Source organism: Aythya marila (genome assembly GCF_965140915.1).
Source record: "Aythya marila genome assembly, chromosome: 8".
NCBI lineage: Eukaryota > Metazoa > Chordata > Aves > Anseriformes > Anatidae > Aythya > Aythya marila.
The window spans coordinates 13,569,032-13,584,369 of NC_139049.1; the positions used below are offsets into that span (position 1 = coordinate 13,569,032).

Consider the following 15,338-nt stretch of genomic DNA (forward strand, 5'->3'; position numbering starts at 1 on the left):
TATTTTTATTTTTTTCTGAAAGACTTAATCGAAGCAGGAGAAAGTGAACTGTTGACTTTTTTTATGGTATGAAAGTAGAAGAAATGCTGTTTAGCAACAGTAATTTAAATCCATAATTCAGGGGATAAACTATATGGCATTTTAGGCTGTAGGCAGCCCTTAGAGGAACTGGCCCCACTTTCTCTACTCACTGGTGCATGAATGTGCTTTAGCATAACTTGATTATTTTGATCAGTCTATTTCTAATTTACTGTTTTATTGCTTTCTTACAGGCAGGCAGAAGTCCTGAAGGCTGACATGACAGGTAATTGTCTTTGTTAGATGGTTGATCTAGCTAATAATACTTGATTTTTGCTTGCTTTCTTTTTATATGTTCCTTATGCTTACCATTCCTAAGAATCCTCTGGAAAGTAAAGGTTTATATGCAAATAAATACAGTCTTAACAATTGTGCCAATCTCTTTGTCTAAAATACCTGTATTGTTAAAGTTGACTTTTGAGTGCGCTAAAAAGTGTTTAGAGACAGATCGTGACCCTGTTACTCTCTGTTTGGGGATGAGAGACTCCTGTCTAGACTGCCACAGGATTTGCTGTACTTTGGATTAGCAGCAGGGAAAGGATCTTGCTGGTTTTGAGGGAATTTACACTAACACGTGCCTTACAAAGTGCAGCCCGTGACTGCTACAAAATGCTATGAGCTGACTTTTAAACCATCTGTAGTTACGGCAATTGGGGATGGTTTACATTAAGGTACCAACCATGCCGTGCAAGCAGCTTGCACGATGAACCCCTGCTCTGAGTGTAGCACCTCGGCGTAGCGCATCTCGTGGCTCAGTGTGGGCCCTGTGGGAGCACGGCCTGCCTGCACCCAGCAGGCGCTGTCAGCAGAATGGTTTCCCTGGGATGATTAGCTTGTCCCTTGTGCTCCAGCAGCCCCAGCACAGGTGATTTTATAAAGCATGGGAAACTGGACTGTGTAACTCTGATAGCTTGGGACAGTGTTTGCACTCACCCTGAAGTGATGAACTGCAGAAGGGGAGTTAGAAAATGGCAAGCATGCAGCTCTACTTCTCCACTGTGCTCTCCTCAACAGCAGCAGCACTGGCTCATGGACTCTCCTGTTTAGTTTTACGTGATTATTTTTTTCCGCTATTTTTCCAGGTTCCTCTTTTTTTTTTTTTTTTTTTTTTTTAAATTTATCCACTGTCAAAAAGTTCTTCTGCATGTTGAGCTGGGGAGAATCACCCCCTTCTGTCTCTTTTTTTTTTTTTTTGAGCTTTCCCACTGCTGACTTTGCTCTTACCTAGTTCTTGTGTTGCAGGAGACCAATGAGTCAATCCCCAATCCCTCTGTAGTTTTTCTATTTCAAAATTGTGATGAATCTGAGGAAAAGTGGGTGTTTGGCATTGCCTGTCTTACACTGCGCTGCATTCTTTAATTTGGTAGGTCAGTGAAAAATCAGCTGTAATGACTGTAAATTCAAGTGTTACAAAAACCTTTTGTCTGTTTTTTTTTTTTTTTTTTTTTGCTTAGATTCAAAGCTGGGTCCAGCAGAAGTCTGGACATCCAGACAGGCTTTACAGGACTTATACCAGAAAATGCTAGTGACCGATTTGGAGTATGCTTTAGATAAAAAAGTGGAGCAGGACCTGTAAGTACTGCAATAAACCTCTCTGTGTGTATGTGTGTAACCTGGGCTGATGAGCAGGAAATCCCAAGGCTCACAAAGTGATTTGTATCCTATGAAATAGTTGCCTTATCTCCTTTAACGTGAGAGCTGTGCTGAGGGTGAAACATAAAAATACAGTAGATTAAGAGAGTTCAATAGATGAGTATTTTACCTTTGGCAATTAGAGTGGGGTTTGGTGAGCAAGATGGAAGGGAATGAGGAAAGAAACATCAGTCTTCTGTGCTGTCAAGGAAGGGCTGAAGCTGTAAGTTTCCAGAAAGGAGGAAAACTGCCTGCTGCAGTCGCCAGGAGCTTTGAACAAGATCTAGCAGAGGCTGAATAGCAGTTAGAGCTCCTCCCTGTAAGCTCTCTGAGGTGTATTTGGGCGAAAGGGGAAGGAAGAGGGAGGAGCATCAAGAGAGGACTTTACCAGACACTCATGAGAAGCACTTTATGGATCCAGGGAAGATTGTGCTGGGTTTTCTCCATGCTCCAAGTCCAGTCCTTGTTATCGAAGAGGCAGACATAGGCTGTAACAGGTAGCTGAGAAAGGCCCGTGGTTCTTCCAGGGCTCTGAGGCTGGCAGGATGAGTAGACTGTCAAAAATTGTCTTGTCCATGCCTGTATCTGCTGCGTGACTTCTACCTCAGATTTCTACACCTCACATTTTGTTTTAAGAGGAGAGAGCTGTGCTGCCTAAAACAAAGCAATTACAAGCAAATATTTATGGTGTTGCAGTGTTAGCTATACAGTATCAGGATTGGTTTCTGTAGTAATGAGAGGTGGGAAATGGTAATTCTTCCATATTTAACATTATTTATTATCTGAATGATGTCTGAATTTGAATATACTCCATTTTCGTGTTTGATGCTATGTGATTAAACAGTTTTCCAGTTTCTTACACTTGCGAAACAACAAGGAAAATGATTCTTTTGTTTGCAGTTGGAATCATGCCTTTAAAAATCAGATCACGACGCTACAGGGTCAGGCGAAAAATAGAGCAAATCCAAATCGGAGCGAAGTTCAGGCAAACCTTTCTCTGTTCTTAGAGGCAGCTAGTGGCTTCTACACACAGGTGAGTTGCAAAAAATCTGTTGGTTGTGGTACATTCATGTAGTCTGTAGGCAAGCATGCTTCAGCCTATGCTAAAGTGCATGTGGGTCCTTCACAAAGCTTTGACTGTCCTCTGTTGGTCTCCTGTGCTGCTCCAGCAACTGCTAGTTCCAAAATGTGGATGCACTGTGAGGATTTGTGTGATGGTGTAATGTTTTGTGCTTTGTTCTGTGTCCCTTCCTTGTTACGCACCAATCATAAGCATTGAGTTCATGTTTCCCAAGAGCTATCTACAATAAATACAGCTTTTCTTTTTTATTTTGAATTATATTGCAACCTAACTTAATGCCTTCCACAGCTGTGGATTTAAGTAGGGTGGTTATCCCCAAGAATATTGCTTTGCATTTAACAACATGTAATGTCTTGCTGTTCTTCTGATCAGGGCTTCTAAGCTTACAAGCACATCTTCAGTCTCAATTTTGTTTTTATCAAAAATAATCTGGAAGTGCAAACTTCAGATATAGGAGCTCTTCTTCCCATTATGCAAAGATGTATTGATGAGTGCTCTTCAGCTAAGTATCTTCTGTGAGTTTTCAGTTCACTTCAAAATCACGTTCATGTACTTACTCATTACTGCTGTTTCTTTGTCTGTAGTCTTTCCAATGCTCGATTTCAGTTTGCACTGGATTTAGGTTACATGTGCAATAAGTCATTCTTCATCAGTTCTGAGTTTCATTCTGAACGTGTACAAGTCAACACTTTTTTTTTTTTTAGAATCTGTGATTTTATTTTTTTTTTTCCCTTGGGCATTGCTTTTTGGAATGCTTCTGATTTAAAGCAGCCAGTTTGACAGGCTGTGGTGTGACTGCCAAGGGTTTTCTGCCATCTACGCCATTTGTCTTGCACAAGTCTTTCTTCCCTGCATTGTTTCAGGAAACTTTGCTCTTGTGCGTGACACCACAGTCTAGGTTGTCTTTCTCCATTTGTGATGTTAATCGTTCCATTTTTAGTCTAAAGACTTTCCTCAGCCATTATACCCGCTCTCCAACAGCGAGGCCTTTGTAAATGACAGTTTTGAAGGAGAACACGAATTCTTGTGATTCAGCGTGTTGGAAGATGTCAAGTTTCTCTTTTATCCCACTTTTATCTGTGACGTCCCTCTTGCTTGGAGATTTTTATCTACTGTATAAAAGACGGAGTAGAAGGGGAAGGAGATCTAACACAAATCTTTTTCTGCAGCAAACAAGAACCCTGTGTTGAGTCTTTAGCTGTTGGTAGTGCACATCTCAGCCCTGGGTTTTCTGAGAGCCTTTATCTAGAAGTGGGACTCTGCCACAGGTCTATTTCATGTAGAGATTGAGTGTGTTCCCAGCGGCAAAAGTCTGTCAATTTTTACTTGAAGTTTTAACCCTGTAACACAGTAGAACAAACTTTTCATTTCTAGACTGGAGTCCATTAGGAAGAACTTCAAAAGTGCTAATTAGAATGGCAAAGTTCAGCTTTTCCTTGAATCAGCTTTTGAGATATTTGATTAAGTAGCTGCTGCCTAGTTCTCTGAGCCTCAGCATTAGCTTCACACAAATAATTACTGATTTGGCAGCCCATCCAGTGGGACAACTCAGTCACTTTTGCCTTGTATTGCCTATAAACTTGGTTTTGTTCACACTTCTCCCTGAAGCTGAAGTCAGGGTAGTGCTATTTCTGATGTTGAAACAAACTACAGAAGAACGGCATTTCTTTCTGTTATTTCCAGAGAATGGTGTGTCTTCATGTAGGTATAAAGATTGTTTTCCCCTGAAGTGACCTATTTTAAAAATATATTCAAGATTTTGAGACCTCTGATAATCAATCTCCCCTGATGCTTGGTAATTTGAATAGTGTGGGGATTGAGATGCCTACTGATCTGAGATGCACAGCTTCAGTAAAAAATATCTTCAGGGTTCTGGGAAGAATAAAGCAATATGAAACTTCATGTCTTCCATATAGATAATGTAATTCTTAAGTCTCTCTTTCAGTAACATAGGCTTGTTCACTTCAAATATGTTTAACTAATCCATGTCTCTGAGTGATCTGTGCTGGTTTTGTCTGCTGTTTCAATGCTTTTCTGATTACTGTCTCTAACTGCTACTAAACTAGACCCGCTTTTCTAGTTATTACAGGAATTGTGCACAGTTTTTAATGTAGACTTGCCATGTCGCGTGAAGTCTTCCCAGCTGGGAATCATTAGCAATAAACAGACGCACACCAGCGCCATAGTGAAGCCGCAGTCCAGCTCCTGCTCTTACATCTGCCAGCACTGCCTTGTCCACCTTGGAGATATTGGTGAGTTTCTTAAGCAAAAGGAGTTGGAGCATTGAATTCTACCTCAGTGTTCAGCCTTCACAAGGAAGAGTATGTACGTTCCCTGTGCAACTGCTAGACCAACTGTGCTCCAAATTAGCAGCTGATGGTGTATTTGGTTGCTGCAGGGGGAAAGTCTGGAAAGCAATGCTGTTAGACTTTTCTGATGTGTTACACAGTAATGCATGGAGACAGTTAAGCGTAGCTTTCTAGTGATTTGCTGGAATCTTGTGTTTCAGCATACTAATCACATAGTCATGTTATAGCTGGTAGGCACAGTGAAATGTTGAAACCAGTAACTATTACAAAAACTTGTTGCAGCAGGCTAGCATACTTCTCCATTTCAGAACGATACTTTTAAATCTCTTGTATATAAAGAAGATAGTTAGATCCAGCCTTTTACAAGTGAGACTTTGATTTTTACATTAATTTCAACAGGCTTATTCCTTTAGAGTAAAGCTATGTGTTGTTGTAGGAAGTGCTATTTTTGCAGTAACCTCCAATTATTTATGTAGTAACCTAAAAGTAGATCTAGTTGTTGATTGTGTGGAGAAGTAGGAAAAAATATTTGAAGCTCTCTGGATGTGTTGCTGCTGGCACAGCAACTTTCTGAATAAAAAATAATGAGCCATGACAAGAGGAAAGACCTGAGGAAAAATGATCGCCTTAAAATTCTACCTGTTGAATCTTTGTGCTGCTCAGTCTAATTGTATGTTCTTGTGCTCATTTCCGAAATGATAGCAAAATGCTCTTCGGGTAAAACTGGTTTGTATTAAAGTAATTGCAAGAAAGTTGCTTTTTTGGTCTCAATTTCAATTGTTGTTGCTGTTTTTAGCTCGATATAGGAATCAGACCAGCCAGGCAGAGTCTTACTACAGACATGCAGCTCAGCTTGTCCCTTCTAATGGTAAGTCTGGGATACCATTTAGGTTTATAATTCAAAAGGAAGATTTGGAGTATCTGCTTCTCTTATGTGGTGATTTGGAACTTGACAGGTTGTATAAGACCTTCCCCTAATACCCAAAGCAATTGAGTAACAAAGCCCGATCCACCAGGAAGTCATTTAAATAATAGCTGTTTGTCTGATCTTTGTGAATTTTCTCCTTTATGAGTATTTAATAACAAAGAAGGTAATGTGCAGCTTCACTCCAAGACTTCTACTGCTACGTTACACTGTTTAACACGTATATTCTATAAGGGACAGTTAATGAATACTTGTCTACCAGTGGCATACTTTTCTTTCATTGCTTGTTCACACTCCCATTTGTAAAGTTGGGGAGCTAAAATTGTACTTCTCAAGTTACTCATGCAAGTTAAGAGCTTCATTAGTTTTGGAATGAAGCTTTTTAGTTATTGGGTTATGGTGGCCTGAAACTTAGGGATGGTGTGAAGGATGAATTATTTTTGAGCCAGGCTGGTGAAACCAGTACTTAATTTTTTTAGCAGTGTTTTAACCAAACAGTTCTCCATATTCTAACTAGCAAAAATTTTACACCATAGGTGGAAAAAAACAACTCTTGATTTGCCTCAAGAGGTAAAACTGGATTAGATCTTTTCCAGATAGGGGATGATAAATATGGTTATGGGAAAAGCCTAGTTTGAAAGTATCTTGTTTAGACAAAAGTCTTGCAGCATGATTGTTGCCTTGTTTTAATGATATGCTTAAAAATCTGTATCACGAGTTTCAAAGCTTTTTCTTTTGATTGGTACTGATAATGAGGCTGGAGTAAAAGGGTTAGTAGATAAATCTGAATGTTGTCTACTAAAGATCTTATGGCTTTGTGTTCCCTTTTTAAAGTGAGCAGACTTCAGCTTAAACCTAGCACATTCCACTCAATAACAGCTTGTTGGAGGACAAATTTCCTTTCTCTCCTTTAGGTCAGCCTTATAATCAGTTGGCTATTCTAGCCTCTTCCAAAGGAGACCACTTGACCACGATTTTCTACTACTGCAGAAGTATTGCTGTGAAGTTTCCTTTCCCAGCTGCCTCCACTAACCTACAAAAAGCACTTTCTAAAGCACTGGAAAGGTAAGACTAGGCATGAGGTAATTCTACTCAGATAGGATGGAGGAGATTGCCTCTAAATGTAACTCCCTTGCCAGAAATTGTTTTTATTGTTGTTTTATTTGGAAGTGGAGACTGAGCACAAGTTCCTTAACCCTTTTCCTCATCAGAGTATCCTTATGCATGTTTAGAACAATTTGTCTGGGATGCACTTGAGTGTGAATAGTGAGTGCAGGAAAAAGGCGTTGTGCCAATATGAAAAAGCAGTCTTGCACGGGCATTCCTCCTTTCTTAAACTTCACAGAGAAAGTTTATAATGTTATGTGCAGTTGTCTAATTCCAAAGACTAAAGCCAGGTCCTTATTTTCTGAATGTAGTCGTGATGAGGTGAAGACCCGATGGAGTGTGTCTGACTTCATCAAGGCATTTATTAAATTCCATGGCCATGTGTACCTGAGTAAGAGTTTGGAGAAGCTGAGCCCTCTTCGAGAGAAGCTGGAAGAACAGTTCAAGGTTAGTTCTAACAATGTTTTAATTGGTATATTGAAGAGAATGTTTTTAGCAGCAGAGTTCTGAAATTACAGTCCAGTGATAACTTTTTCACATGCTAAAATATGGAAAATTCAAGTAGTCAGTTAGGGAAGGTTTGTATCACAGCTAATAACAGATGGTTCTGTTGACTTCTTCAAATAGTAGTTTTTTTTCCCTTTTGAGACGTGGCGTGTTGTTGGTGGAGATACAGGAGAAATCAATGACCACAACTGCTCTTTACTTTTTAACCTGGATGATTCTTTGATGCCTGTGAAAAGCCCTCAGTTCATCTGGAAAGTCTTGGCTTAGTTGCCTGAAGACTTCTGAGTGCTTGATTTCTGGATGGTGTTCCATCACTCCCACTGGTTATTAAGATGGCTTTTAATCTTCCTCACACAACTTGCCTCTCCTACCAGTGGTTTGCCTCTAAAAGCAGTGTACTAGTACAACCTTAATTTGTGTGTAGACTAGAACTATTCAGAACATGTTTCCTCTGGAAAATCCAGGAGTATCCATTAATTATGCAGCCAGCTCATTAAGTTGGACAGTATAGCAAAGACTGCAACAAAGCGAACTTAAGGTATTTATCCAAGGTAGTACAATTTCAAAGTGGACATAATATTAACTGTTAGTCGCCTCCTGGAAGCAGTTTCTTCAATGTCATTCATTGTGGAGAATGAGCAGATATTATGGATAGGTTTGACAGAGCAAATAGAGTATGCTTTTAGAAGTTAAGAAAGAGGGAGCAGATTTTAGCAATGTAAGGAAATACAGATAGTCTTTACAGTGTCAATTTACATTGAATTTTTGCATTTAATTGGGCTGCTAGAGCTAGGTCCAAACAGTCACTGAAATAAAAACAGAGAAATGGAACTTGTGAATTGTATGAGCTTTGAATGTGAACTGCTTGAATGCTGGGAATTTTCTAAATTAAATAATTGTATCTCTTTGTGTGTTGTGTTGGCTGTTGAGCAAGTATTGCTTTTTCCATAATGCCTATAATCAATAATTATGAGCATTGCTCCGGCATGTGGAATAGCCTTTTCTTTAACTGATCCACAGTGTTAAAATAGAGCCCTGCTCTAATTGAGACCTGCTTTGTTGCTTAGATTACTTTTATTTACATTGTGCAACAGAGAGCTTAATTTACTAGAGAGTGACTTAGATGTGTTGAATGTGGATGTGAAATTGCCTGTGTGGTGGATAACCACTTCAGCTGCGTGGCTGATGGCAACTTTGAATGAGGAGACAGGTCCTAGGTAGGAGAGTTCAGCCAGGCCCCCAGCTCTGCTCCTGGTGGCACTGGCAGTTGTTGACTGCTGTGTGCTTCAGGCCTGTAACTGAAAGTGGAGGTTGAAAAGGAAGCTCAGACCTCTTTCTGATGCTTACGCTGGTTGGTCAATTTGCCTGCCTGCCTGTGTATCTGAACAGAATGCCTAGGTTGTGGTTTAGGATATCTCTTTTTCCTGCTTTGAGAAAGATGTCTTACAATGTAGCTGCTAAAGTGCATCAGTAAATAGCTTGTGCTATTTCAGTTAACCACAGCACTCCATGACCCATGAAGTTAGATGTGGAATTAGTCTTTAATATATAACCACAGTGTAGTTAAATTTTCCTGGGGTGTTTTTTCTTCTGAAATGTCACCCTATCTCTGCTTTTTCATGGAAAGGCTGAAAACCGCAGTGGACGTGCATGCCCTTGCAATTCTTGCAGTTGCATTGCAATGCTGTAATTGCACGTTAAAGGCACGCGTTCTCTGAGAGAGAGCCATTCCCAAGGGAGTGCTGATTTGTTGTGTGTATGACTTGGTGTACCAGCAAAAACCTTGGGTTTAACAGCAGGCATCTGCCTGTGTCCTGCTGGGAAAGCTGAGTGCTGAGCTATTAGGGATGACCTGAAAGCAATCTAGAACGGGTGTTGCCTTGAGGGCAGGAACATTAATCAAGCAGTGCAGTAGAGGCTACTAATCCTTCTAAGGGTGTGCTTTGCCATGTAAAAATGCATGCTCTGTATGTATGTCTTTGTTGCAGAGGTTGTTATTCCAAAAGGCCTTCAATTCTCAGCAGTTGGTACATATTACTGTTATCAATCTGTTCCAACTGCATCACCTGCGAGACTTCAGCAATGAAACAGAGCAGCACAGTTACAGCCAGGATGAGCAGCTCTGCTGGACACAGTTGCTGGCTCTCTTCAGTAAGTATGAGAATTTATTTATTCGTATATTTCTAGATTGGTTTTATGTGGAATCCGTTAGTGATTTGCTATCATATGTTAAGACAAGATGGTTGTGCAGTCATTTATGTCTAGCAGTGTTAATGACCACTGGATTTGTGCCCCCCCCGTTTGAAACCTTACAGAGCTCTATATATTTTCCCTGTTTCTGAAGTACCAATATATGTCCATTGAAGGTCCATTCTGAAGGACCTGGGTGCTCAGTTGGATCTGACTTGTCTGTGGGTAGTACCATGTTTGTAGGGCTGCTCTGCAGCTGTCTGCAGTGTGGTGTGAGTTGTTTCTCACACTTTGATGGGAGGCAGTTCTAACTTGCCAGGACTGAGGGTGAAATGGTGCCGATAGGCTCTGGGCCTTGGCTGCTTCTGTGCCCTTGATAATATCAGGTAGGAGTGCAGAGCATTTTAGGCTTCCTATAATGTTGATTCCCTTGATCTGAAAGGGATTATGCTTAGCTTGGCTTTGCTCATAAATACCTAAATTTCTGCATACCAGAACTTCACGAACTCCAGACTGGAATCTGGAGAAAGCACTGTGTTCATACTTGCCTGGTACTGTTTCTCAGCATGTGTGCTTTAACGGGCCTGCCTGCAGAGCTAACTCCATTTGTGTGCCTCCTGACCTAGGGAAGTGAATAAAATGCAGACAAATGGTTGACCACTTAAAAAAAAAAAAATAGTATTTTCTGATCTGATTGTTATGGGCTTGTGTCACTAGGTTTTGTTAGTTTGTCAAAAGGATTTACCATAATGCTTAGAGGAAGAAAAAGGGGAAAAAAAATGTTTAATTGTAGAAAAATATATAGTGAGGGGGGGGGAAGAAGGAAGATGCTCTGATCTGGCAGAGGATTTGTTAAGATGAAGTAATTGTACTACTTAAAGAACTAGCTCTTTAAGTATGCTTTTTTTCTGGGACCTGGATTTGTTTGAGGTTATTTGGCCAATTTTAAAGTATTGCTCCTGCACTGATCTTTGTTTTCCCTGTGCTCTGTTTCCAGTGTCCTTTCTTGGAGTTCTGTGCAAGTGCCCTTTACAAAATGACTATCAGGAAGACTCTGGGGCTGCATATCCTCTTCCAGCTGTGAAGGTTTCAATGGACTGGCTGAAACTTAGGCCCAGTGTTTTCCAGGAGGCAGTAGTTGATGAAAGACGGTAGTGAGTGTTAATCTTTCTTTTGATACATTTAATTGCATAAGGTAATAATGACTGATGATACACAAATTGGTAGTAGGAAAGCTGATCACATAACTGATCAAAAATCCCAGAGAATGTGCATGTGCTAAAACATTCATAAATGTGATCGTGAAACTTTTTTGTGCTATATCAGCAAATTCACTGCTTTAATTGGCCTTAGGTTTGCTTGTAACTTTTAAGTTAATAAGATCAGAGGATCCACTTTAATGTCTGACTTGAGTGTAACTACTTAGTAGAGCCTTAGTCAAGTCTGTTGTAATGATTTCTCAGATTTATTGAGGTGGCAGGAAAAAACTTGCCTTAATTTCTTGCAGTAAGTCATCAGCTTGGGCAGAGCTGGAATCCAAAATTTTACTGGCTCATGATCGTGGAATTAAGTTGAATTTTGTAGGGAAGAAATGTCAGTACAGACATTTCTGTTCTGGGTTGTTGCTCTGATTTTTCACTTCTACCTCTAATCTCATAAATTTATGCTTAAACAGTTGAAAATGAGTTCAATTTATAGCTAGCCGGTTAACTTTTCATGAATTGTAGCAGTTCAGTAAAGTATTTCTGGCCTGTTAGGTATTTCTTCAGATTGGAACAACTGCTACTGACACAGCTGGATGGGTATTTTTCCTAGGATGGCCACTGTAAGGAAAATAGTGTGAAAGCAGCTTAGCTGATCTTGTGTGATTTGCCACGGTGCTTCCAGCTCTCTCAAGGTGGTCTGTGCTATAAGATGTGATTCTGGCCATGGCTTGCGCTTCCTGTACATTGATGTCTGGGGAGCAGGGGTACCTGTAAACTTGGTTTGTGGAAATGCTGAACAAGTGTTGAGACTTGTGGTCATGTACAGAACGTTAAGTCCTAGAGCTTCAGGAGCTTCTGCAGTTCGCAAAGGCAACACTAAGGAAAATAAAAGTTAACAAATCGTTATCAGAAGGTAATAAGGTAGTAAGTATTGCTGTATATGTATTCTAAAGGAAGGCTTTATCCCACTATTTTAATGGTGAAGATTATTCAAGACTCTTCAATGTAAAGTAGTCCTTGCAGATTGATGCATGTAGTATTTTATGGAGCACCAAAATGAATACTCAGGTGTAAACATGTTTTGAGTTAGCCAGAGTAGATCCCTCTACCCAGAGCGGTAACAGGTTCTCCTTAAAGATGCCACTTGTATTTATCACATCACAGATTTAAAAATCAATATTTTATATTGTACAATATTATAAATAACAATATTCTCTAATAATGCCAGGTATGTGTTGTTTAAAGGAGCTGTGAAGTGGGCAACAAATAGCTGTAATGTGTACAGCTGAACTTAAAGTGAAGTACTGCTAAGATTCGTCAAAATGGGCTCTAGTTAGTAGTCATTCCATTCATTGGCCCCAAAAAGTTAAGATGACATCTGTCTTCCCCATTATTGGTGAGAATTAGTTTTCCTTCTAGTTCCATTGTAAAATTCTTATGAAAGGCATTGTTTGGCTGCAGGTCACACAAGCACGCGTGCCATTATTGGCCTCTGAATAAACTGATGTCTGTTTTATATTACTTGAAGTCTTCCTTACTCCGAGTTCATAGGTAGTTGTGTTCTCAGACCAAGAAATAATCCTTACTCCTTTCTAAACTTTCAGTTGTCCCTGTTCTGTGCTTATTGTTCTCCTGTGGAGAACTAACCCTACTCCATACAGACTGAGCATCTGAAATGGGAAAGAAAGGTGCTTATCTAGAATGGCAGATGAATCTGAAAGCAAGAACTGAGGACAGAAGTCAAAATATCAACACTAGTGTGTGTGTTGGAAATGAATTTTCCAAACTTTCCCTGGGGCAGCCACACTGGATCTAGATTTTTTTTTACATGTGTTACTACATCACTCTACTTTAGAGATCTTTTACTACAAAAATCTTTTTTTCAAATGTACTAGAAGATTAGAATTTACTGTAGATTGCAACAGACTTGTACTCTCCCTTTTTTCGTTTTGTTTTTTGTCAGTCACAGGGAGGAAGGAGTTATTGCTTATTTTAGCATACAGAATATACAGTATATAAACATTGTGTTTACTGTCCCTGCAGCTGTGCAGGGAAGTGGCTAACCTCAGGCTCTCAGGTGCATGCTGCATTCTTCGGTCCAGGTGTTAGATGATGGCTGAAAGCCTGGCTGAGGGAAGACAAAGATTCATTTTGCTAATAAGGAGCACAGTGGACACCTGTGCCTGCTATTTCCACTTTAAGAAATAGTTAATTTGTTGCCTTCAGTGACTTGATGCCCAACACTAAAGCAGAGAAGGATGCTTAGAGTTTTAGGCTGTAGCTTTAAAAAAAAAAAAAAAAAAAAAAAAAGCAGCCTGTTGGTGGTAGTTAAATGTTAACCGCCTATACAGTGATTATTGTGATTTTTAAATGATTTGCTCCAGGGCCTTTGTAAAGGATTTCTAGTCATTGTTTGCACTGCTATTGCTGGTGCAAGACTGGGTTACTGCCAGCTAACCTTCACTTTAATCTCCTTACTCAGTGCAACTATTACTTAGACCTTCTTGTCTTTCTGGTGTCTGTTCCAGTGCCACAGAGCTTTGCTAATGTCAGTGGAACCAGAAGTACATCTGTATCTCGGTGATTTGTTTTGCTTCCAAACTGTTTCCTTTACTTTGTCACTGAGAGTAGGCAGCTTTAGACTGAAAAACATTGATTGCAAACGACTTCAGAGTGTTCTCAACTTCTGCTCATGCAATGTTTTTGTCTAGTAAAATTCATGGTAAATTTCCTGAGTTGCTGGATTATAAGCAACTCATACTGTGACCGTCTGGCTTCATGGGTAACTTTGCAATGGCTTCTTAAAAATACTAGGTTCTTCAAGTCAGTCTTATTTTCCCTGATGCTTGAGGGAAAAACCTTTTATTGGGAATCAAAGGACTAATGCAAGCTGTGGCTGTGTAGTAGATTTCAGTGTTTTCTTGGTAAGGTGAGTAAGTTTCGGGTTTTGTGGTTTTCACTTAGTTTCTTTTCTGATTGCAGCATATGGCCATGGCTGATTTCTCTTCTAAACAGCTTCCAGCCTCATGAAGAAGATCTGTCCAATAATAATGGTAAGGATGCTTCTGGTCTGTGCTGTGAGAAGGGCTGGCTCATTTGGAAAGCTTTAAACTAGATCCGAAGGGGGATGTGGCTGTAGCTGGGCTTGCACTGGCGGGGCAGCTCTCTAGCACTGATGCAGACTTGAAGGCTTCCCTCCCCCCTGGGGTGAAATTGGTGTGCTCAGCTTGCTCCCTGAAGTGCCTGGACACCAATGCATGCAGCATGGGGAATAAGCAGGAGGAGTTAGAAATCCACGTTTGGTCAGGAGGTCTGGTGGCAATTACAGAGTAATTCAGATACATTGCAGGTAAAACTAACACTAGAGACAATGGAGACCCACTGATGAATGAGATGGGTGCCTTGGTGACAGAAGATGAAGAGAAGGCAGAGTTACTTCTTTGTCTCTGTCTGTAATGCTGGAGGCTGTCCTGAGGAGCCCCCTGTACCTCTGGGGTCCCAGAGGAAGTCAGGATAAAGGAGGAGTTTGCCTTAGTTGATGAGGACTGGGTTAAGGACTGATTAAGCAAGCTGGACATCCGTAAGTCCATGGGTCCTGATAGGATGCACCCGTGGGTACTGAGGGAGCTGGTAGAAGTCATTGCTAGGCCACTCTCCATCATATTTGGTAAGTCATGGGGAACAGGAGAGGTGTCGGGACAGGAGGAAAGCAAACATCACTCTAGCCTTCAAAAAGGGCAACAAGGAGGACCCAGGTAACTATAGACCAGTCAGCCTCACCTCCACCCCTGGAAAGGTGATGGAATGACTTATCCTTGGGGTTGTCTCTAGGTATATCAAGGATAAGAGGGGTCATTAGGAGCAGTCAGCATGGCTTCACCAAGGGAGAGTTGTGCTTGACCAACCTGATAGCCTTTTATGAGGATATAACCAGGTACATAAATGACGGGAAAGCTGTGAACATGGTCTAGCTTGATTTCAGTAAAGCTTTTGACATCATCACCCATAGCATCCTTGCAGCTAAACGAGGAAGTGTGGTCTAAGGTAGCGAGGTGGGCTGTGAACTGGCTGAAGGGAAGAAGCCAGAGAGTTGTGGTCAATGGGACAGAGTCTAGTTGGAGGCCTGGATCTAGTGGAACCCCTGAAGTGTCGGTAATGGGACCAGTATTATTTAATACATTCATCAACAGCTTAGATGAGGAAATAGTGTGCTGTCAGCAAGTTTGCTGATGACACTAAACTGGGAGGAGTGGATGACACACCAGAAGGCTGTGCTGTCATCCAGTGGGACCTAGACAGGCTGG

At 40.7% G+C, this 15,338-nt stretch overlaps 1 protein-coding gene across 6 annotated transcripts in view; it reads left to right on the forward strand.

The window, feature by feature from the left end:
- SMG7 (SMG7 nonsense mediated mRNA decay factor) overlaps window positions 1-15,338 on the forward strand; it is a 47,691-nt gene that overhangs the window by 13,825 nt on the left and 18,528 nt on the right. For 5 of the 6 annotated variants that reach the window (XM_082766131.1, XM_082766132.1, XM_082766134.1 and 2 more), the window contains exons 2-11: window positions 273-304; window positions 1,533-1,650; window positions 2,611-2,743; window positions 4,872-5,043; window positions 5,897-5,968; window positions 6,940-7,090; window positions 7,444-7,579; window positions 9,628-9,790; window positions 10,827-10,983; window positions 14,017-14,087. In XM_082766131.1, the coding sequence (XP_082622257.1) occupies window positions 273-304; window positions 1,533-1,650; window positions 2,611-2,743; window positions 4,872-5,043; window positions 5,897-5,968; window positions 6,940-7,090; window positions 7,444-7,579; window positions 9,628-9,790; window positions 10,827-10,983; window positions 14,017-14,087 (1,205 nt within the window). The remainder of the gene's footprint in view (window positions 1-272; window positions 305-1,532; window positions 1,651-2,610; window positions 2,744-4,871; window positions 5,044-5,896; window positions 5,969-6,939; window positions 7,091-7,443; window positions 7,580-9,627; window positions 9,791-10,826; window positions 10,984-14,016; window positions 14,088-15,338) is intronic. The other variant, XM_082766133.1, reaches the window with a different exon arrangement.